This window comes from Notechis scutatus, chromosome 2 (genome assembly GCF_049901735.1).
Source record: "Notechis scutatus isolate UNSWTSFEM ecotype Mainland chromosome 2, rNotScu1.2, whole genome shotgun sequence".
Classification (NCBI taxonomy): domain Eukaryota; kingdom Metazoa; phylum Chordata; class Lepidosauria; order Squamata; family Elapidae; genus Notechis; species Notechis scutatus.
In genome coordinates, this window is record NC_142010.1 from 166,258,889 (window position 1) to 166,281,983 (window position 23,095).

Below are 23,095 nucleotides of genomic sequence, written 5' to 3' on the forward strand. Positions count from 1 at the left end.
GTATCAGAATGGTCAAACAAATGGCAACTTCAAATTTCAACAAATAAATACTCTCGTACATATTGGCAAAAAAAATCAGAAAATAAAATACAAGCTAAGTAGTCAAGACCTTGTTGAAGATCCAAACTTTGTCAAGGACCTTGGAGTACTCATCTCAAATGATTTAAGTGCTAGAGCCCACTGTAACTACATAGCCAAAAAGGCATTAAGAGTTGTTAACCTAATCCTACGTAGCTTTTTCTCTGGTAATATCACACTACTAACTAGAGCATACAAAACATTTGCTAGACCAATACTTGAATACAGCTCATCAGTCTGGAACCCGCATTACATATCTGATATTAATACAGTTGAGAAAGTCCAGAAATATTTCACAAGGAGAGTTCTCCACTCCTCTCTACTCGTTGCAGAATACCTTATGCCACCAGACTTAAAATGTTAGACCTAGAAAACCTAGAACTACGTCACCTTCTGTCTGATCTAAGTATAGTACATAAAATTATATATTGCAATGTCCTACCTGTCAGCTTCAACCATAACAATACAAGAGCACACAACAGATACAAGTTCAAGGTAAACCTCACCAAACTTGAATGCAGGAAATACGCCTTCAGTAACAGAGTGGTCAATGTCTGGAATACTCTACCTGACTCTGTGGTTTCTTCCCCAAACCCCAAAAACTTTAACCTTAGACTGTCTACTATTGACCGCACCCCTTTCCTAAGAGGCCTGTAGGGGGCATGCATAAGTGCACCAATGTCCCTACCATCCCTGTCCTATTGTTTCTTATAAATGATTATAGAAAATCAACTCATTTTCTGCTGTGTTAATATAAATTTTATAATAAAAGGACATTTTAATATCTTTTATAGGTCGTCATCGACTTACGACCACAATTGAGCCCAAAATGTCTGTTGCTAAGTGAGACATTTGTTAAGTGAATTTGCCCCCATTTTACAACCTTTCTTGTCACAGCTGTGAAGTGAATCACTGCAGTTGTTAAATTAGTGACTCAATTGTTAAGCAAATCTGGCTTTGCTTTGTCAGAAGGTTACAAAGGGTGATCACAAGGCCCCGGGACATTGCAACTGTCATAAATATGAGTCAGCTGCCAAGCATCTGAATTTTGATCACATGACCATGGAGACACTGCAACAGTTGTAAGTGTGAAAAACCATCATCAGTCACTTCTTTCAGTGCCGTTGTAACTTTTAACATCACTAAATGAACTGTTCTAAGTCGAGGACTACCTGTATTAAGCCAATTAATCCAATATTCTTGTGGGTTAACTAATACTTAATCATATTATCTTGCATAAAGTCTTAATTTTTATTTATTTCAATCCTGCCTTTATTATTTTTACTGCTACTCAAAATCACCCAGCTGGCTTTCATGGCTAAGGTGGAACTTAAAACTTACAATCTCCTGCTTTCTAGTCTGGTGCCTTAACCAAACTGGTTCTTAATATTATTTCTATTCCATTCTGTGCCTTTCTATAGATTCTACAGTTCTACCTTAATTTCTGCTGGTCAATCACATAGTAAAATACATCATTGATGATACAATAATATAAAAAGAGAGAAAGTAATGTAGAATTTTCAATATAAATAACCTACCAAATATGTTTGTGGAATGTCCTTTCCTAGCAATAGGCTTCAGTTCATTATGCCCCCATCCATACTGCCGATAATTATCCCAGGCATGTTTCATCATCTACAAAAAAGAAAGAAAATATAAATGTTAGCATGTAGCATGTCACTATGGCCTATTGATGTTTCAACAAAAAATATTTTTACACATCCATCTTATATGCATAGATTTTCTATTAATCCTTGAAATAGGGCGTTGGTACTTACCTGATACGCCCGTTCTCTGTGAGCTGTGAAAAGCATCCAGAAGTGGGAGGTGCTTCAGTCTCTTCTGAAAAGGCCGGGCTTAAAACTCCGGGACGCTCCTCCTCCTCCACGGGACACCTCCTCAGCGTCCCCCAGTTTTGCGAAGACTGAGTGCCAAAGTCCGGGACTCATAACCTAATCTAGATCCCTGACTGGAACGGAACCCCACCAGACGGAAGGAAATGGGTGGGGCTGGATGCTCTTCACAGCTCACAGAGAACGGGCGTATCAGGTAAGTACCAACGCCCTTTCTCCCATGAGCTGTTCAGAGCATCCAGAAGTGAGACATACCAAAGCTTGGCCTGTCCTTAGGGAGGGACTCCATCTGGATCGAAATCCACTCCTTAAACTCTATGGACCCTCTGCAGGACTCTTCTGCCAAATGAAGTGTCTGCTGAGGCATAGACATCAATTTTATAATTTCTGACAAAGGGCGATGGTGAAGCCCAAGTTGCCGCTCTGCAAATTTCGTCTATGGGAGCCCGTGTGGCCCATGTTGCTGATGTTGCCGCACTCCTTGTTGAGTGGGATGTAATGCCTTGAGGAACTGAGATGGACTAGCATTCGTAACTTTTAGCTATGGTGACTCTCAACCATCTACCGATGGTCGACGACACCTTTTGCCCTAAAGTGGATGGATTGGAGGATAGGAATAGAGCCTCAGATTTTCGAAATGCCACCGTGCGGTCTAGATAGATGCTTAAGGCCCTTCGAACGTCAAGTCGATGCCATTGATGCTCCAGTCTATGAGATGGTTTCGGACAAAAATTTGGAAGGACCAACTCCTGCACTCTGTGGAAGGCTGAATTTACTTTAGGAGTGAACGATGGATCCAATCGGAGAATCACCCTGTCCGCATGAAACACGCACAGGTCCTTTCTCATTGACAATGCCGCCAATTTGGAAATTCTCCTAGCTGATGTGATTGCAATTAGGAAGGCCACCTTATATGTCAGGAATTTAAGACTAGTGGTTCTTAAAGGCTCGAATGGGCCAGTTGTAAGTGCGGTTAATACCTTGTTGAGGTCCCAGGTGGGATAGCGGTGAATTACAGGATGTCGTAAGTTTGCAGCACCCTTAAAGGAAGCTGCGGACATGTGGATGGTGCGCTATGGAACGGAGGTCACCCCAGGCTATCACCGAGGCTAAAGCCGCCATCTGTCTGCGTAAAGTATTTGGAGATAGGCCCTTGGCCAACCCCTCCTGTAAAAAGTCCAATAATTGTCCTATTGATGGGGCAGTTGAGTCGATCTTAGACCTCTGGCACCAGCAACAGAAGGCGGACCACGTGGTGTCGTATATACAATTTGTTGAGAACCGTCTGGATGCTTGAATGGTGGCAATAGCATCCTCTGAAATCTGTTGGGCCCTTAAATGGCTCCGCTCAACCTCCATATGGCTAGACTGAGCCATTGTGGGTCCGGGTGAAGTACCAGCCCTTGGGAGAGGGAAACCTTCGATGGTGGAATTTTCCAAGGCTGTTCCCTCGACAGGTCCTGTAAATCTGCAAACCACGTTCGCCTGGGCCAGTAAGGGGCGACCAATATCAATTGCGCTCATTCCTCCAATAACTTCTGGATCAACCTGGGTATTACCGGGAGTGGAGGAAACACATGTAGAAATCCGGGAGGCCACTGACATCGTAGGGCATTGACGGCCTCCGCCCCTTGAGTCAGGTACCTTGAAATATACCGAGGCAATTGGGTGTTGAGAGGAGAAGCAAATAGATCGATCATCAGTTGCCCAAACCTCTGCACTGCTTCCAGGAAGACAGACGGGTGTAGGCACCACTCTGCTTGATCTATCGTGGCCCTGCTGAGCCAGTCCGCTTGTGTGTTTAAGGCCCCTGCTATGTGTTCTGCCTTGAGCAAAGACAGATTGGCCTCGGCCCACCTGAACAACTTGGCCATCTCCAGCATCAGAAGTTTGGAATGGGTACCCCCTTGTCTGTTTACGTGGGCCTTGGTTGTGATATTGTCTGTCAAGACCAGAATGTGGCGTGATTGGAAAAGGGGTAGGAAACTGCGTAAGGCCAGGTGAACTGCTCGCAGCTCCAACAGGTTGATGCTTTGTGATTGTTCGGAGATAGTCCAAATTCCCTGCGCAGTGTGGGATTGGAAGTGAGCTCCCCATCCTACCAGGCTGGCATCGGTTGTGATCGTTGCCCTGTAAGGTTCCTTGAAAGGACACCCCTTGTTTATTGTTTTGTCCGACCACCAGTGGAGCGATCGGAGAACATTGTGCGATACCTTTATCCGGACGTTAGAAGTGGCTTTTCCAGATCGCTGGAAAGGTAGTAGGAACCATTGCAGCTCTCTAGAATGGAATCGAGCCCAAGACACAATGGAAATACAAGAAATCAGTTTCCCTAACAGTTGAGACAGCACTGCCAGGGAAACCCTCTTTAAGGCTCTGATCTCTCTGGCCAAAGATGAAATACTGTTTAACCTGTCCTGAGAGAGAAAGACCTTGCCCTCCACGGTATCTATCACTGCCCCTAAATGAACTAACCTAGTTGAGGGGATCAAATGGCTTTTAACCCAATTTATGGAAAAGCCATGACCCTGAAGGGTCTCCAGAGTAATCTTGGTATCCAATTTTGCTTGGTGTCTGGAAGAGGACAAAATTAAAATATCATCCAGATAACATTGTAAGCGAATAGATTTGATCCTGAGTGAGGCAGCCAAAGCCGCGAGGACTTTGGTAAAAGTCCTGGGGGCCAAAGCCAGACCGAATGGTAAGGCGATATATTCATAGTGCCGATCACAATAGCAAAATCTAAGATATTTGTAGTGAGCAGGTCTAATTGGTATATGTAGATAGGCCTCTGTGAGATCTATAGAGGTCAGGACATCGTTCTCTCTAATGCTGAGCAGAATGGACTGGAGAGTAGTCATCTTGAATTTTCGATAAACCAATGATCTGTTCAGACCTTTGAGGTCCAGAATTGCCCTCCAGCCCCCGGAACTCTTTGGGACCACAAACAATAGAGAGTAACAGCCTTGACCCCGCTGTTCAGATGGGACCTCTCTAATGGCCCGAATATGCAGAAGATGATTGATAGCCTCCTGCATCAACGACCTCTTAATGGGGTCCGTGGACCTAGGGCTCCTAATTAAAAAGTTCGGGGGGGAGGATTGAAACTTTAGCACCAAACCAAACCTAATAGTGTCCCTGACCCACGCATCAGAGGTGGAGCTGTCCCATTGATCAGCAAACAATTTTAGGCGCCCTCCAATGGGAGCTGCTGTCAAGGACTCACTTGGGGCGACAAAAAAATCAGCCTCCAGTGCCTCTGGGGTTTCATCTGTTTTGGCCTCCCCGTTGACCTCTATCGGAAAATTCAGACCTATCCTGTCTAAAACTGGGCCTGTAGCCTGACGTTCTCTGAGATCTGGGAACGTATGGGCCTTGATAGTAGGGCCGAAAGGAACCCCTTCGAAGCGACTGGGGCATTCTGTTTTCAGATCTCCGAAAAAGAGGGGGAAGCACTTTTTTCTTGTTTCTATTCTCTATAAGGAGGGGCTCCAAGACACTGCCAAGTAATTTATCCCCCGATATTGGGGCTGATGCCAACTTGCATTTATGCTTGGTATCCGCCTGCCAATGCCTGAGCCATAGCAGTCTCTGTGCTGATACGTGAGATGCTATGGCCCTAGACGAGAATTTGACTGCATTAAATGTGGCGTCGGCGGAGAATTCTGCTGTTGCAATAATTTTAGCTATGTCCTGGTGGGCTCTGACATTTGACGGCGGCAATATATCCCTCAAATGGAAGAGCCATCGGAGGGAGGACCGTGTAAAAAAGGACACGGCTGTAGCAGCCCTAATGGCCCAGGCGTCAGAAACGTGTGCCCTACGGAGTGCCAACTCTGCTCTTTTCTTCCGGTCTCAGGGCTTCCTCGGCCTCATTGGGAAAGGTTGAAGAAGAGGCCAGTGCCACAATGGGCTCATCCACCTCTGGCGTTTTGAGAAAATTTGAAAACTCTGGTGCCAAATTATAATATCGTTTATCGTACCCTGTTGGGGCTGGGTATGATGCTGCTGATGCCCATTGATTTTGTACTAATTCAGCAAACATACTGGGGACAGGAATAGTTTCCGCCTCATTAACCGGTTGTGAGAATATTAGATCCTTAGAGTCGTCCAGAGACCCTGTTGACAATGGATGAGGGTTTGATGTGCCTAGTTTAGCAGTGTTCTTTGCCTTGAACAATAAGGATTTACAGAGGTGTGGGCGAAAAAGGCCAGAAAAAGGTTGGTCCGGAATGAGGCCTTCGTCGTCCGACATTCCCTGTTCTAGCGGGTCAGCCTCTGACAACCCCAAGTCCATCTGATGGATTGACACCCCACCTCCATGGGAACATCCTGATCCTTAAAGTCCACCTCCTCCCGAAGACCCTGGGCTCGTATGTTGGGAATATTGGGGAATACCTGAGATTGATGTTGTCCGATATGCGCAAAGGATCAGGCGGACAGGGATCCTGCATCCGAAATGGCCGAGAAGTGTCTGGTCCTGATGGATTGCTGAACTCCAGTCGCAATGCCCCTTTGAATCGCCATCTCCATCCATTGCCTCATTTCGATGGGGATAGTCTCAGGTAATCCCTCCTCCTGTCTTAGGCCGGCGACCGTAGGGATGAAGGTTGCCTCTGGGATTGGCTGGGCAGTGCTCATTGGAGGAGATGTGCCTATGGGAGGTTGTCCAGAAACAGCCTGCCTGGGCTGGGTAGATAAGTCCAAGGGCCCCATCAATGGGTTTGGGTTCTGATCAGATAGTTGTGTCATAGCCATCTTGTCTGCCTCCCTGGCTCGTTTCTGCAGTTGCCTTTCCAAAGCTAGGTGCCGTCTATGGGCATCCTTATCTGCCGCCTTAGAGGCCTTTTTGGGGCCCACTGGCTTATCTCGGGACTTATTTGACTTGGAGCGGAAAGCGTTGTCACCTTCCATTGTGGATGACTGACTGTCTTGCTTCTGACTTTAATTTTAAATTTTCTTTTTTTTTTTTAAATTTAAATTATGGTGATGATTATTATTGTTGTTAATATTTGTACTTTGGGGTGATGCCTTCCCCTGACCTATGCCTATATTTATATGTATAACTGTGTATATGGTAACAGGATCTAAGGGTCCCCAACAAGGGAAACCCCCAAGTGCTCCAAGCGAGAAAAAACTCTGGATCCCTGGTCCCCAACAAGGGAAAACAGCTATACAGGCTCTGAGGTGAATCCTTTCCTGTCAAAACCAAACGTCCCGCAATTTAAATGGCACTTGCAGTTTCAGTCCGAAGAAATGATCCAAAGGCAATTGCAAAGAAATGTCTGTTTAATGACTAGCCTGCTTTTCCAACGTTAGTCAGACAAGGGAGAGCTAAACCCAGGGAGAACAAAGTGGAAAGGTACTGCTTCTGTCCCCAGAAAGGGAAACCAGCGAGGAATGGCGCCTGTGACAATTAGGCGCGAAGTTGAGCCAGTCGTTGAAAAAGGCGGGAAGCAGAATCAGTTGCTAACGTCTGAGCCGTCTAATGAGCCGCTGCTGCTGAGGCTCTAACTTGCGATTTAAATGCTGCTGTCAGGCGAAACGGCAAGGGAAAGTGAGCCACGGCTGCGAGCGCTCCGCTCCGATCGCAGAGAAAGCGACCGGAAAGTTAGATAAGATAATTGCCTGAGGCAGTAGCCTCAAGCTGCCTGCGGAGTGGTAGGCTCCGTTATTTACAAAGAAACTGTTTTTTGTTTGTTTTTGAACTTATCGAGGTAACCTAATAGAGGGAACAGCCTGAAAAAGCCAAATTAAATGGGGAAGAGTTTTAAAAACTGAAATAACCCAAGAGCAAACCTGAATCAGAAAACCGTTCCAGTCAGGGAGTGCACAACCTCTTACGAAGGCTGAGCTAAAACTGGGGGACGCTGAGGAGGTGTCCCATGGAGGAGGAAGAGCGTCCCGGGTTTTAAGCCCAGCCTTTCCAGAAGAGACTGAAGCACCTCCCACTTCTGGATGCTCTGAACTGCTCATGGGAGAAAATTCTCTTCACTTTATATGTTCTCATTGTTGTCTATGTCTTTTAAACTTTTTCATATCTTTTCATGGTACCTAGAGTTGCTTTGGTGATTGCAGTAGCTAACAAATTAATACAATAAAATAAACCCAAAATAGTGCTTAAAAGTCTGAAAATGTTAATGTATTTCAAATTGTAATAGTTTAAATCTAGATCAGATCCAGATTCTCTGCATGGAAGGACTCCTAGCTAATAAATGGAGATGCTCCCTACTGAACAGGAACATGGCAATATTCACCACTATCAATATATTCATAATGATTATAGTGCATATGTAGTGTGTGTGTGTGTGTGTGTATGTTTGTATCATTCATAATATCACCCTATTTACAAAGCAGTATGGGTTGTTTTGTCTCTCAGTTGCATAGCATGATTCCAGCAGCAGTCGCCAATGTTTCCAGTGGCCAAATTTTATTCTAGCATTGTTGCCGCTTCTGGAATCACACTATGTGGCTGCAGGACAAACCACTCCATTTTGCTGACTTAATGTGGTTTGCACAGTGTTCTGCAGCACTTTGCAGCCTTGTTAAGGTAGCAAAATGGGGTAGTTTGTCTTGTGATCACCATTTTATTCCCACCCACAAGCGGATGGGGGAAATTGGGTGGTCATTTCCAGGTCACCACTATGTGGCCTAGGGACGCGTCGCCTGCCCTTCTTCTGCAACGTTAGATCTGGAGATCTTCACAGTGTGAGCAATGGGTAATGGGTGATGGGTGTGGGGATCAGGGCCAAGAGCTGTGAGATTCTGGGGTGGATAGGGAAACTCGGAATGGAGGGAGAGAGGCAGTGTGAGAAAAAGGCAGGGGGACACTGCAACATCCCTGCAGTTGGTTGTAAGAGCAAATAACTATAGGGGTACTGCAGCAACCATAACTTTGAAACAGGCTACTATGTAGTCTGGGGGAGGTGCATCTGTCATAACTTCAAACTGCCATTAAGTGATCAGTCCTATCTCAAGGACTACCTGCATTCACCATCTGTTCTGTACATTTCTTCAGAATATTCTTCAGGAGCCCAGGATTCCAATTCACATCACCTCAAAGTGCACAACAACTGGGCAATATTCTCTGTGATGATTATAAGAAAAGTTTGGTAGCTACCTTATTAAACTTTAGCTTAAGTACTGGCATGATTACATTTAACTTACACAAAATAATCTATACAAATTATTGCCAAACAATGCTGCCAATAAACTGCAGGAAACCTGTTCAGGCACTTACCAGAAGTCAAGACTAACTTGAAACCCACCCACCCCCCACAAAAAAGCCCTGCAGAAACCTATTTATTTAAAATCATTCACATCCTGAGTTGCATGCTCATTGCTGAGTCACGTACTAAGTAGGAAGTTACATTAATTAATTAATTAAATTGCAAAACTGGTAGCATTTAGATAGCAAAAATTCCAAAAGCCATATCATTTAGCCTCACTTACAGTAAGGTCTCCAAGAGCTTCATAGAAACACTTCTCACATCAATAAAAGAAGTAACAACCATTGGCATAACTCATTACCTCTTTAATTTTATCTCTTTTTTCTCGTATATCTGGATCCACTGGATCTGCACTGTTTATTCCTACAAGATTTGGCACAGGGACTGGTGGCAGAGGATTGCTACTTTTGCTTTTCAAACTTTTTAGAATGTTGTTTTTCTCTGTCTGAATTTCTGCTTGGATCTCATCTCTTGACTTCTTCAGTTTTTCTTTTGCTTCCTCTAGTGCTTTTTCATGATCTGCGCGAATTTTATTTCTCAAACGTTCTTCTTCTTCCCTAAATATAAAAACAATAATAAGACTAATTTTTAAAGGTAATTCAAATTTTGTTTTTGAAAAATGTTGTGAACAAAACACACTACTAAATTCTGGATTTAGTCTGTTATTATCCAAGAATCTATTTTAGGATACTTAAATCTATTATGAATCAATATTAAGTATCCTAAGCATGAAGATAACCTGCTAGGTAACTATTAATCTACTGGTATTGGAGGATTTAACGAAATTACATCAAATAAATTATAACAAAAAGTTGTAAAAAATATTGAATATTTAAAACCTTTTTTACATAGTCAAGAATTTCATTTCATTTTAAAAATTAGCAGTAGATTGTGCAACTACCCTATATGCTTGCAAACATCACATTAGATAAAAACACTTGAAGGAACGTCTAGTCTTATGTTTGGTGCCTGTGATTTGACGCACACGTGAAGGCAAAGTAAAAAAATATGAGTTTGGTGTAAGATCTGGTTCCCATGTTAGCATCATTGTTCTGTTATTTCTGCTCTTTGTCAGAAATCAGTTTTAAAAAAAAGTCTGGATAGTGGATGTGGCAATCCCTGGAGACAGAAGAGAAGAGAAAGAACTGGAGAAGGAAACAAAATACAAAGACCTACAAATAGAAAAACTGTGGCAAAGGCAAGCAAGGGTAGTACCAATAGTAATAGGCACCTTGGGTGCAATCCCCAAACAAGTGGAGCACCATTTGAACACCATTGGCATTGACAAATTCAAAAGGAAGCTTTAATGGGAACAGCTTCCATCCTGCAACGATATCTGTAACACCATCAAACATTCAGATCTTCCTATCCCAGGGCTCAATAGGAAGAGAAAAATGCCAAACCCAGTCTGAACATCTGGCTGACTGTGTGATGATCAGTAGTAGTAGTAGCAGTAGTAGTACCAATAAAAGGGGAAGTAAAAAAAGATAATGAGATGCATAAATATTACTACAGCCGACTATGTGGGTTAATATAAATAGACATTATGTAGCACCGAGAGAAGTAGGTGTTCAATAGAGTGATGGCATGAGAAAAAAATCAGTCCCTGTGTTTAGTTGTTTCAGCATAGAATGCTCTGTAGCAGTTCCGAGAAAAGGAGTTGAAAGAGTTGATGCCCAGGTTGTGAGAGGTCTACAGATACTCAACCCTCCTTCTGACTTGCACAATATATAAGTCTTCTATAGAAGGCAGATGGTTTCATTTTTTTTCTGCAGCTTTAATTATCCATTGGAGTCTCTACCTGCCCTGTACCAGACAGTAATTATGTTCATGATGGCTTGAAGTCCATGATGTGGACTAGAACTAAATTTCCTGTATGGAAACATTAAAGGGAATGAATCCAATGTTACTGTGTACTGAATAGTTGTAGACAACCTCAGGTCCGGCCAGTTGTCTTGTTGATAATTAATGTAACACCTAAACACTGCTCCAGGATCCCATTCATACATTCACAACCTCCATTCATTTCAGGATAATGTGAGGAGCTATGCTCTGGAGCAGCAGTTGCCACTGGTGGGCCGCGAGAAAATTTTGGTGGGCTGCAGAGAAATCTCACCCCCCCCCAAAGCAATTAATCCAGGCTGCACAGAAACACAAGGCTGTGCCGCCCACATGGCCCGCGGGAACCCTCCCCGCCCACTTACTCCTTACTTGGTAAACTTGCCTGCTAAATTGCTATTTTTCCTTTTTCTGACCATCAGCTGTTCTGCTGTGCCAGGAGATTTAGATTAGCTAGAAAGCAGGAAGTGGTTGGATTTCGTGCTTTCTAGCTAGTCTTTAGATCTTCAGCTATGCTTTTAAACAGAGCAAACCTCCCTTAGAACTGAAGCTTCTATTATTCAGTGCAGTCTCACTGCAAGCAAATTTTATGTGACAGATAGCCGATGGCAGATAGATCACTGAATGATTCTGTGAGCAACTCAATCTGCCTGCCTGCTTTGCCTGATTTTGGGTAAAAGTTGCTCTTTTTTAATTAAAAAAAAATCAATATTTACATACATGGTGTCTTGTGACTTAATTTTGTGAGTTTGCAAGCAAATTTTATGTGACAGACTGAGCTAGCCAATGGCAGATAGATCACTGAATGAATCTGTGATACTGTGAGCAACTCAATCTGCCTGCCTGCTTTTGGGTAAAAGTTGCTCTTTTTTAAATAAAAAATTCAATATTTACATGCATGGTGTGTTATGAGTTAATTTTATGAGTTTGCTTGTGGCCGTGGGTACAGCTGCACCATTCCCCGCTGGGGCTGTGCCATTTGGGCAGCCAGCTGTGCTCCTCAAGTCAGGGCTTTCCACCTTTTGAGGTTGCTAAAGCTTCCCTCAGGAACCCTATGGCTTGTTCCAGCATGCACCCCTCTTGGTCCAGTTCCTCTATGGCCATTTTTTCCTCAAACTCCAATCGCGGCTCCCTCCAGCAATAGCCGCTGTTCCCGCAGTTGAAAATCACTCCCTATTCCCATTGTTCTTTTTTCTCACCCTAAGAGACCAGGGCCTCGGCTGTTGTTACAGGCTTCTGCCTCTCCCAGCCATTCAGAGGGATGATACCTTCTCCCCAGGCTTCTCCCTCCTCCTGGTTGCTACCTTGAGCTGACATTGTGTTCATCGTCCCCACAGTAGAGATGACCATGACTGCGGCTCTAGCCTAATGACAAACCTCCCCTAGTCCGGTCCTTTAAGAAAGAAGACCCTCAACTTCATTTGGGTGAAGTAATAGGTTCTTTTACTAAAGGATGCTGGCTGTAGTAAAGTTAGGTTAGAACTAAATTTCTTGCATGGAAATGTTACAAAGGTTTTCTCTCATCCCACCCCTCCCATGACCAGTTCATTTGCAACCAACTAGGTGTTTTGATAAATGCCGAGATGTTTGGGATAGTCCTTATTCCAATCGTAGGATACATGTCCCTGAGCGCTGGCACAAACTGTTACTATGCTTTCCTGGTTTTCATCAGTTGTCATTCCCCATCCCATTTTCCCATCACATCCCCATACCTATTGCCCATTTGTTCTTCCCGTGCCCCCTCCCCACTAGCCTTTGATGGCAGGATTCCAGCAAGGCGCCAAGCCAAAGATGTAATGATTTCTCCTTCAAAGTGGCTGAGAGATATGATGACTACACAAAATAGAAATATTTCAAATGTATTGACATTAAGTCTCACTCTAAACATTTGAGAAACATAATTTTGGTTTTTTTGGTGAAGGTAACATTTTTAATATCAGAACTTATATTTAAATTTTAACATTATTAAGAAATAGTTGTAAACAAAATTAAAATGGCTTATTAATCAGAAAGCAGATTTTTTATAAAGATTATTTTTTAATATTTGATCAGCTTTAGTTTTTTATCTTGAAATAATATTAAACTTACCTTTTACAACATTTTCACTAATACAAAGCAATGGCTTTTGTCAACATTTTCTGAAATAATTCAATCATATATACATATCCAGTGTTGCAGCTATATTTTAGTGTCCCTTATTATAAGATGGAAATTTTTTCATTGTAAAATCCCTGTTTATTTATGTATTCAGTGTATCATTGCAATCTACACTGACCTCTGGCAGTTAATTTCAATCAAAGTATTATATAAAACCCATACAATAATATAATGTCAGACAGGGCCCATTCTTTGTCCTACAAATGCTGTTCGAAGATGTTTAATTTTCACCTTACTTTTACTAATTTGATTTCAGTGAAATGATTTCTAAATAAAATAGAAACGAGCTGAAAACTATAAACACTCTGTTTTTTTTAATTGTCTCAGAAGTGCAAGACCAGCAACATATTTTATTGGGGAGCATGTACTAGATAGGTTAATTCTATATAAAGACAGAAAAATACCTATGAGCCGAGCTTATACATTAAAGCCAGCACTTTGAGCTACTCTTGAAACGTACTGATAAACAACAAAGCATGTGCAACACAGGGCTCATATTTCTACATCAACTTTCATTTACAAGTTGTAATATTTTGTACCAAGGATTCCAGACCCCTATATTAGATTGAGAAATCAAAACTATCTTGGAAAAGGTAATAGCAAACCATATTTATACTGTTGCCAAGAAAACTGCATTTATGTATCCTTGTAGTCATTAGGAGTTCAGCTCAACTTGAATAAGCTTTTCATCTTTTATATTTTTAGTGGAAAATTTCCATTTCTAAAAAGACACTGTTTCATAAAGATTAGCTAGCTCTAATGAATAGATTAAATCAAAAGGAAATACATTGTTCCTACATTTTTACTTTTTGAAATATTTGCAAATATTCCATAAAGTAATTTCTAAATATACCTTTGAACCTACTTAAATATAGATTTAAATAAATTACATCTATTCTAATTTTGTTTACCATCAAATATGATAAACAAGCTTTTAGTACAAGAAAATCTAAATGCCCTGAGAATTTTGTTATTACTTTGTTATTGTTATTATTTTGTTATTATTTAGGGCAGCACATGTACTAAAAGTGGAATGATATTTTATTGAATAGCAGAGAGGCTCCACTTCTGCTCATTTAAAATTTGAAGCATTTCTGAAGTATATTTTAAGTGAACACAGCTCTACTATACTTTAGTAATTGATAGTATCAAAGATACTTTATAAAAATAGCCTTGAACTAGAATCTAGAAATAAAAGAAAACACATCCTTCCTCAGACTACAGTATTTCTCCATAGACTACTTAGTTGTCCTTAGATATCTGGTTTGTACTAAAATTGCTTTTGATGGTACACTAACTGCTAAGAACACAGGTATCTTGCTTTTTTCATCTTATGGAGTGCCCCAAGCCGCCCGGATTCGGGGCTGAAGCCACCCCGTAGAGGTGGTGAAGAAGAGACCCAGAGAGAGAGAGAGAGAGAGAGAGAGAGAGAGAGAGAGAGAGAGAGAGAAAGAGATAAGGAGGGAATGAGAGAGGAAGGGAGAGAGACAAGAAAGAAAAGAAAGAGAAAAAAAGAAAGAAAAAAGAGAAAGGAAGCGAAGGAAGAAAAGGGAGAGATAAAGAAAGGGAGAGATGGAAGGAAGGGACAAAGAAAGAAAAAGAAAAAGAGAGAGGGAGAGGGAGGGAGGGAGGGAGACCATGAATGAGATATATGGATGGGTAGATAAATACATTGAAGGAAGGATGGAGAGAGAGAAAAAAAAAAGGAGAGGAAGGAAGGACACAAACCCTGGCTTCAGAAGACCCCTTGAAGCACACAGCAATCTAGGGCTGGTCTGCAAGGGATCTCGGAGGTCATCTAGTCCAACTCCCTCCTCCAGCAGGAGATCCTTACAGAATCATAGAATAGCAGGGTTAGGTGTGTGTGTGTGTGTGTCTGTAAAAACTTCAAAACAGGTCAAGTATCTCTGGGGAGATCAGTAATAAATTAGAACACTTGCTAAGCAACCGGCCATTAAGCGAGGACTACTTGTATTTGGTTTGCTGGTCACCTGGCCACGCCCACCCACATGGCCACAAAGACATGCCCACCCAGTCACATGGCCACAAACCCATGCCAATCTGGTCATGTGACTAAGCCACACCCACACAGTCACATGACCACCAAGCCACACCCATAAATTAAGCCACGCCCACAGAACCGTTAGTAGAAAAATTTGAATACCACCACTGACTAGAAAATCTCCAAGATCCCTTCCAACTCTTTAATTCTCATTCTCTCTTTCTCTCTCAGGTGTTTGAGGGCTATTATAAAATTAATTTTATTGAATACTTTGAACATGTAAGTGTACATGTCAAAGGTATCACTTACAGTATTGTTTCAAGAGACTAATTTCCCAACAGACATACATCCTTCCTTCAATGTTGCAAAATTTTATCTTATAATTTGTAAAAATTTGGCAAAGTTTAATCATCTGACACCAAAGTATGTACTATCTTATTGCTCTACCATTTATCCCATGTGCTTTGCTGTTTTTATGTTAGCTTGTCAATGACTATAATATCTATCTACATTAGACCACTGTAACCCCACTTTTTCAGGATTCCAAATAAACTTGAAAGAGTATACATTAAGTAATTCAGTCATTACAAATAATGCTATTCTTAAAACAGCATTGTCTTTATTTTCAGATTCTGACAGAACTGAAAAAATTAATCTGCTTTAATGAATAGCAGAATGGTGCTTGCATCTGCATGGGATCGGAAGTATTGCCCAATAGTTTTCAAAGGGCACAGAGTGTTAGAACCGCATATACAGCTCTTAACATTACCTTCAGGTAATTTTCTTGTAAAATAATACAAACCTCTAGAACTTAGGTACATCAATTTAATATTATAAATAAGAAGGAGCATTACTTTTCTTCAAGCCAAATATTGCTTTTATCCTCAGAGGGCAATCAAGTTAAGCATGGAAGCATACAATCTTCATTAACTAAAAATGCAAGTTCATACTCATCTATTTTCAGTGGGTGGCACATGAGCTTATTATAACTTACTCATTCATCAAAAAGTACTGTAACTATGCAAGTTCTAAAGGAATCAACTTAGACATAATGTATCTTGGTTTATTAAGCTGAAATATACATACACCTTGTGCCAGTACTCTGGACTCAAGAGAATCTTTTACAGCTTTTTTAGGTTCAGCAATCAAATATATTTTTAATTTCCTAATATATCTGAACAAAGTTATCAGATTGAAGAAAAAACAGGATGAGAAAACAATGTCACAGTTTCAGGTTTCAACAAGTCAAATTGCAAAGGTAATTAAAGCAACAGATTTGTTCAGCTCCAGCAAGTAATTAAAACATATTGCCTAAACCCAGAGAGGCTTTTAAATTTTAATACAATACTGCCTATCTTATCTATGTCATTAACTGGAGCATCCTTAAAATAAGAGTGGAGAAAATGAGCTTGATATTGGTTCACCTTAACTAGAGAAAAGTGACTTTCATATATTCCAAATGATCAGCTTAAACATGAAGGCAAAAGGTGCAGTGAGAAATCTTATATATGCTAGATAAGTCTGCTTTTCAGCTGAAGTCCCCTACTTCAGATAGCAGTTTTAGTTTTTTTATAAGATTACATTTTATTTTAATTAAAATCAATAAAATCAATTTTAATTAAAATCTAAATATTGTGTTTGAGAAAGAAGCCAAAATAACAGCATATCCGTGACATCATCTAACTTACATCATCTAACTTACATATTTGCATTCTATGCAATCCAAGTATATAAATCATGGCATTTGAGCAATGACATTACATCTTTGTAGTATTTGATTTGTAACTCACTTTTCATTTTAGGAGCTCAAGGAGGTATGCTTCCTCTATACGAAACATCTCTGTGAAATAAGCTGGGCTCCTACTGCCCTTCCTACATATACCTACAATTCACATGACCCAAGAGCCTTTTTTAAAATATTCGTTATAGGTTTGTACTTAAACTAAGCAGAAAATTATTTAATAAAATTACACTGGGATTTCTCAAATCACTTATAAGAAGTTATCAATTTGATTCAATTTATTGCAGTCATAGACCAGCCAGACATTACCATTTTTAGGATCCTAACTTAATCCTGGCTCCAATAGAAGAGAATGTTTATTGCTTAGGTTTATCATGGCTGCCTGTAAAAAAAATACTTAAAATTTCAGTGTAGTTTTCCAGAAAATTTTAATAATCCAGATTGAAAGATGTTTTATGAAAGCTCACAAATATTTAAAGATGCCTATTTAAAATATATTTAATAAAATTTTGTAGAGAAAAACTGAAATAATAATTAAATTATACATTTACATTGTATTACATAATTTATGGATACAGAGATTAATTATGTGAAAATATTCAGAATTCATCTCTACTTTTATTTTTTTAAGGTTTATTTTGTCTAAATCATAAATTATACATTTTTAGAGAAAAGGTGGGCAATCCATAACAAAGCCTACTGATTACTGTCAAGCCCTCCCCCCCCCCATAGTACTCAATGGTCAGGAAAAGAGTTTTGAAAGCAGGACGTCTGCAGAACAAAAAGAATGTCCATCTCTTCTTTAGAAAATATGGCTAACATAAGCCAATATCTGGAAATAATTCCAATAAATATTATCCTCTTAGAAGGTAATCAGAAACATATACAAAAAAGAGTAAATAAGGAGCATGAGAACTGAATTGTGCATACAAAATATTTGTTTGAATATTAGACCGAGATCAGTGAAAGCAGCTCTGACAACCTTGGCAAAGATCAAGGAAACAGTCAGTAAACTAGTTCCTTGGAACCTCTCTAGACAAAGGAGGGATGGGAGATTGCCCACATGTGCACCAGACAGCTGCTATTTAAGAGACTGTAGAAGCCTGGTTTTCCATGAGTTTCAGCACCTGGAGACAATATGATTAGCCATCTTGCTTGCAACCGTCAGAGACTTTTAGAAGTGCAAACTTCATTTTCTACTCACTTTCGAAAATCACCATTTACTTGTAATCCATTAGACAACTTTGGAATGTTACTTTAAAATTGAAGTGAGCCTGTCTTCAGTGCTGAATGAAAGAAAATTTTAATTGAAAACTTCAGATTTTAAAGAATCTGAAATAAACAGCAAAAAACTATATGATTTCGATCTTAGAAAATTATAAATGAACTAAGGGTCCAGATTATTTTGGAATTAATTATAAAATGCAACCAACTCCTAACGGGAATGAATCCTGTTTTGGTTTTTACAAGAAACATAAATAATTTCACTATTTCAAAAAGTGGACACTAGAGGGGACAAAGATTTTAGATAGAGAAAGGCTGCAAGACAGAACAAAACACTGTCACAACAAAAATACTAAAGGAGACTTTTGAAGAACAGAATTCGAACATAGTAACCACAATATCAACAACGTCAGTAATGACGTTTATTTCTATGGACAGATTATATCCAAAAGATGTTATTGAAGAACATAATGTATCTGACAATGTAGACATGGTACCAAAAGTGGATTTATAGAATCCACTTTATAGGCCAAGAAACTGACAGAAAAGAATGTTTCCTTAGATATACAAAAGGAACTAACTGGCTACAGTTTTAATAAAAGGGCAACACAAATGACAAACCAAGACAGTGACCTAAGTAATGGTACGTAAGAAAGCCTTGGGACAAATGCTGCCTAAGGAACAATCAAATAGGAGAAAGTATATACCACAACTGGGCAGAGAGAGTGGGAAGGAATCCTCCCTAACTTCTCAGAATGTAAAAGAGACAGCAGATTTGTACTGGCAAATTTGAAAGATTCTGTTACTGTATGCCAGCTTTACAATAAAATATTAGTCTGGTCTGCCTGGGAAGGTTGACACCTGGATCTGTTTTATAGATAAGAGATGAAGAAATAAATGTCTGTAATTTTAGAGAGGAAAGGTTACTAAATTTGTTTATACTTGTTGTGATGAAGGTTAGAAATAACTTCTTTACATACTTCTTAATTATATTCTTACTTGTTTCTTACTTTTTCCTTGCATTTTTTACTCCTTTCCACTCTCTTTATTTTGTATTAGAATTTATTGTTATAATCAACATTCTTAAATATATATACACACACAGACTTCCACTTTTTTGTTCAATGAAATGAACCAGGAAAATATTGCAGACAAGAAAATTCTATGAACACGAGATAATACATTTTCCAACGTTTTTTCCTACAAACATAACTATTAGATTAAAAAAAATAGCATGTCTATATATTCAAATCTTTAGAAAACAGGGCTGCATCCAACTGTTGTCCCTCCAGCTCTCTGACAGTGGAATTGGGAGAAAAAGTTTCATGGTCATTTACATTTCCAAATCATTTCTATTCCTACATTTCAAACTATTCCTTATCTTTTCAGAGCAGAATAAGTGGAGAAAGAAAGAGAAAGAATTGCTGCCTATCATCTCTGTTGCTGACAACCTCAACCAGTTCTTTTAGTATTAAGGTTCCAATAGAGCAGGGGTGTCAAATTCAAGGCCCAGGGGCCAGATTCAGCCTGTGGGATGCTTAGATCTGGCCTGTGGGGCTGCCCTGGAAACAGCAAAGGACTGGTCTGTGGTGCCTCTGCCAGTGGGCGGCCCTCCCAAGCTCCATTTTCACTGGCGGAAGGTTGCAGGAGGCCATCGCAGATGAAAACAGAGCTCGAGAGCCTATTTTCACTGGCAGAGTGCTCGGGCCACTACAGGTGCCCCTGACACAAGTGACGTTGAGCTGGCCATGCCCACCTCGGCCCCTGAAGTCAAACACAACTCTGATGCAGCCCTCAATGAAATCTAGTTTGACACCCCTGCAATAGTGTCGATGCAACTGTAAATGTATTGGGCTTGGACTTGATTCAAATTCATTCTCATCTTCAGAAGCTCACTTTGGGCCAATCATTTTCTGACAGCTCAAATTCCTTCATAGGGAGGTTGTTGAAAAAATTGAGGAGGGAATGGTACATATGCCTCCTTGAGCTCTTTGACAAAAGGAAGAAGCAACTACAAACAAAAATACATTCATTTTTGGAGAGTTCAGGTGCTTTACATGTAATACTTAATACATAATAACACTCTATATTATCTAAGGCTAGATTTGTAAAGTCAGTTTCTAATGTAAAGTCATCTAATGTTGAATAAAATTGAGTGTGATCCTTTTCAAATTTTGTTATAATTTGTATTAAATAAGTATACTGAGCTACAGAAATTCAATAATATCTGAATTAGGTCTAGTATTTTACTTTTTTTTCTTGAAATAAGCTGAATTGTTTTTACTATTTCATACATTTTTAAAAAAGAGAAACTGATAAAGTATAAACAATCTAAGTTCAGAGTTTATTATCTCACTGATTATATTGCTCGTTGGTTTTTGTCAGTCTTTCATTCTGTTGCATTTTAAAAGTTTGGGCATTTAAAAACTTCCCAACTCCATTTGCTAGATTCTTAATATGTTACAAGCCTGCTTATAACTGGTTTTGAATTTATATGAAAGGCAGGTTAATTATTTACATATTGCCGGCACATTTGTTGATATCTTTATTACTTATTTTAGAACTGACTCAGCTCTTTGTTCAAAAACCTGACTACATTCCAGATATAACAAGATTTCGCCAATACTTTATCGCCACATGTCAAATTAGCAAAGAGATCAGACTACTGTACCACTATCTCTAAAGCTTTTATACTCCAGGACTCTCAGACATGGTTCAGAAAAAAGGCATTTGTCTTCTCTTTTGTGGATTTTTCCTGTATTGCAGTCCTTGGATGGCAGTGTTCAGTTTGTAGGATGCCACATTTGTGACTTACCTTGAAAAAGAGTCACTGCTAGAGAAAATGGGATAAAACTGCAATATTTCAAACATCAAGTCTATGACAACACATAGAAGGCTGCTTTTTCTGGACAACCCTTCTGGCCAACACAGAAACCCATTAGCATTCCACGATTCTTCAGGAAAACATTGCATTTCAATACAGACAGGCACTGTATTTCCCAGAAATAGATGGCACCCCAGAAACCGAAGGCGACAGAGTTACCTGTGTCTGTGCTGGTCGTGGCCCTGCCCGTGGATCAAGAAGCCACCCGCGTTTTTCCCACCGTCGCTGGTATCCACGTGAGGAATCAAGACGTCTTCCAAGCCCAAGTCGAACCGTTTGTGTTTCGAGGAGTCCGGCAAAAAGAAGAAGGCGCCAAAACACAGCGTGATGAAGGCACTGAGAATCAGCAGCAGGATGAACTTCTCGGACAGTCTCAAGGTAGCCCTGTGATGGGGGAAGGACGACGACGGACCCAAGTTGCGAGGCGGGATCCGGCGCCCAGAAAGAGGCAGCAGAGCCGGGGTCGTCATCGCGCCGCGAAGGCGGGCGGCGGCGGCAGCGAAGATGACACTGCTGGCTCACACCCGGGAGCGGCTACCCGTCCTCACCAAGGCAGCCCGGACCCACGCGGGGAAGCCGGCATCACAGCGGCTTCCGGCAGACCCCCGAATCCCAGAGGCCTGGGATCGATCCGGCCCGGCCGCGCTCATCCAGAGCCAGCAAAGGCGGCGCGGGCGGCAGCGGATGAAGAGGCTGGCTGGGAACCGGGGCTTCAGGGAGGCCCAGAGCGGCGCGGAGGTGGCGGTGGGAGGGGAACAGACTCATTCAATCACCGCCACCGCACGCCCAGCTAGCCCAGGGACAGACTCGGTCTCATGCCCTTCTGCCCCGCACGACACGGCCCCCCGGGGTCAGCCGGTATCGCGGCGGGGACTAGCGGGACGGAATTCGGCGCCGGAGCCTGGTTCCTCCGGCCAGGTAGAGGTGACACACAAGCTCTTCCACGCCGCGGCTTAAACCCTCGGCCGGGCGACGACTCGCTCTGGCATCCTGCGCGAGAGTCAAGCCGCCTTTGCGGCTGCGCGCGACCGGAAAACGGAAAGTGCTTCCTCGCTCACGCCCACGTCCGTGGAGTTGCAACGTCGAACTCGGCGGCGGGTTGTCTCGCTCTCGCGCGCCCCCCCCACGTGAAAAGGGGGAGCTGGCCGTCCTTAGCGGCCGAGGGCTACTGCGCGCTGAAATACAATATGCTTCCTTTCGTTGAAAACGTCTCGTCTTGTTCTAAGACTGCAGGGTGAGGACTTTGTTCATAATTGCATGAGCAAGTCTACCGTTTCCAACGTTTCAAGTCCGTTGCTTGAGATGCCTGTGTAGCCATTTCTCTATAGGAAGTTAGCACCCAACTCTCTCCTAGAAAAGTGAAATATCCTAGGAAATATTAAAAAGGCAGAATATTTCCTCTAAAAAGAGTAGAAACTCAAAAGCAGAAACTCACATCAGAAGCAGAAGCTCACCCCCACCTTTGTTAATGGGTGGCCCATTAAGGCCTGGGCTAGAATACTTTACATAACAAAGATCTCCAGGTGAAACTACAGCAATTGCTCAAGAGCCCTTCTAGTGCATCATCTTCCAGCAAGGCTCAACCAAGCCTGGAACTCAGGAAAGCCTACAAAGTTAGCTAAGACCCCCGCCCCTGGGAGTCTGACAGCCAATGGGATACATTTCTTGCACAGGAACAGGAAACTAAGTTAGGGCCCAACAGAGGGTATATAAGGGTCTCTCAGCATTTTGACCAGCCCTTTTTTCTCTTTTCCTTCATCTTGAAGCATGTGACCCTTCCTTCTTTGGAACTTTGAGCCATGTGGTCCTGTCTACCATTTAAACCATCTTTCCAAATAGCCCCCATGCTTCCAGTGTCTTTTTCTCCCCTTGGAACTGAACCCAGAAGGATATTTCTACCAACATCTCCATTACAGCTATTTTGTAAAAACTTTTTTTCGTTTTTCCTATTTTTGTTTTTGTTTTTCCTCCTGGAAGAAAATGAGAGTTTATAAGCGAAAGCTATAGATCAGAATTTTCCAAATCTGGGTAAAATAATTCAAAATTGAATAAAAAGTGGGGGGTGGTTTCCCCTTTGAGTAAGGACAC

At 41.3% G+C, this 23,095-nt stretch overlaps 1 protein-coding gene across 1 annotated transcript in view; it reads right to left on the minus strand.

Annotated features, from left to right (window-relative positions):
- MAN1A2 (mannosidase alpha class 1A member 2) overlaps positions 1–21,991 on the minus strand; it is a 55,973-nt gene extending 33,982 nt beyond the window's left edge. The window contains exons 1-3 of the mRNA XM_026675408.2: positions 21,167–21,991; positions 9,462–9,717; positions 1,617–1,713 (exon numbers count right to left, since the gene is read on the minus strand). Coding sequence (XP_026531193.1) covers positions 1,617–1,713; positions 9,462–9,717; positions 21,167–21,477 — 664 coding nt within the window. The 5' untranslated portion in view covers positions 21,478–21,991. The remainder of the gene's footprint in view (positions 1–1,616; positions 1,714–9,461; positions 9,718–21,166) is intronic.
- Between the last annotated feature and the right edge of the window lie 1,104 nt (positions 21,992–23,095).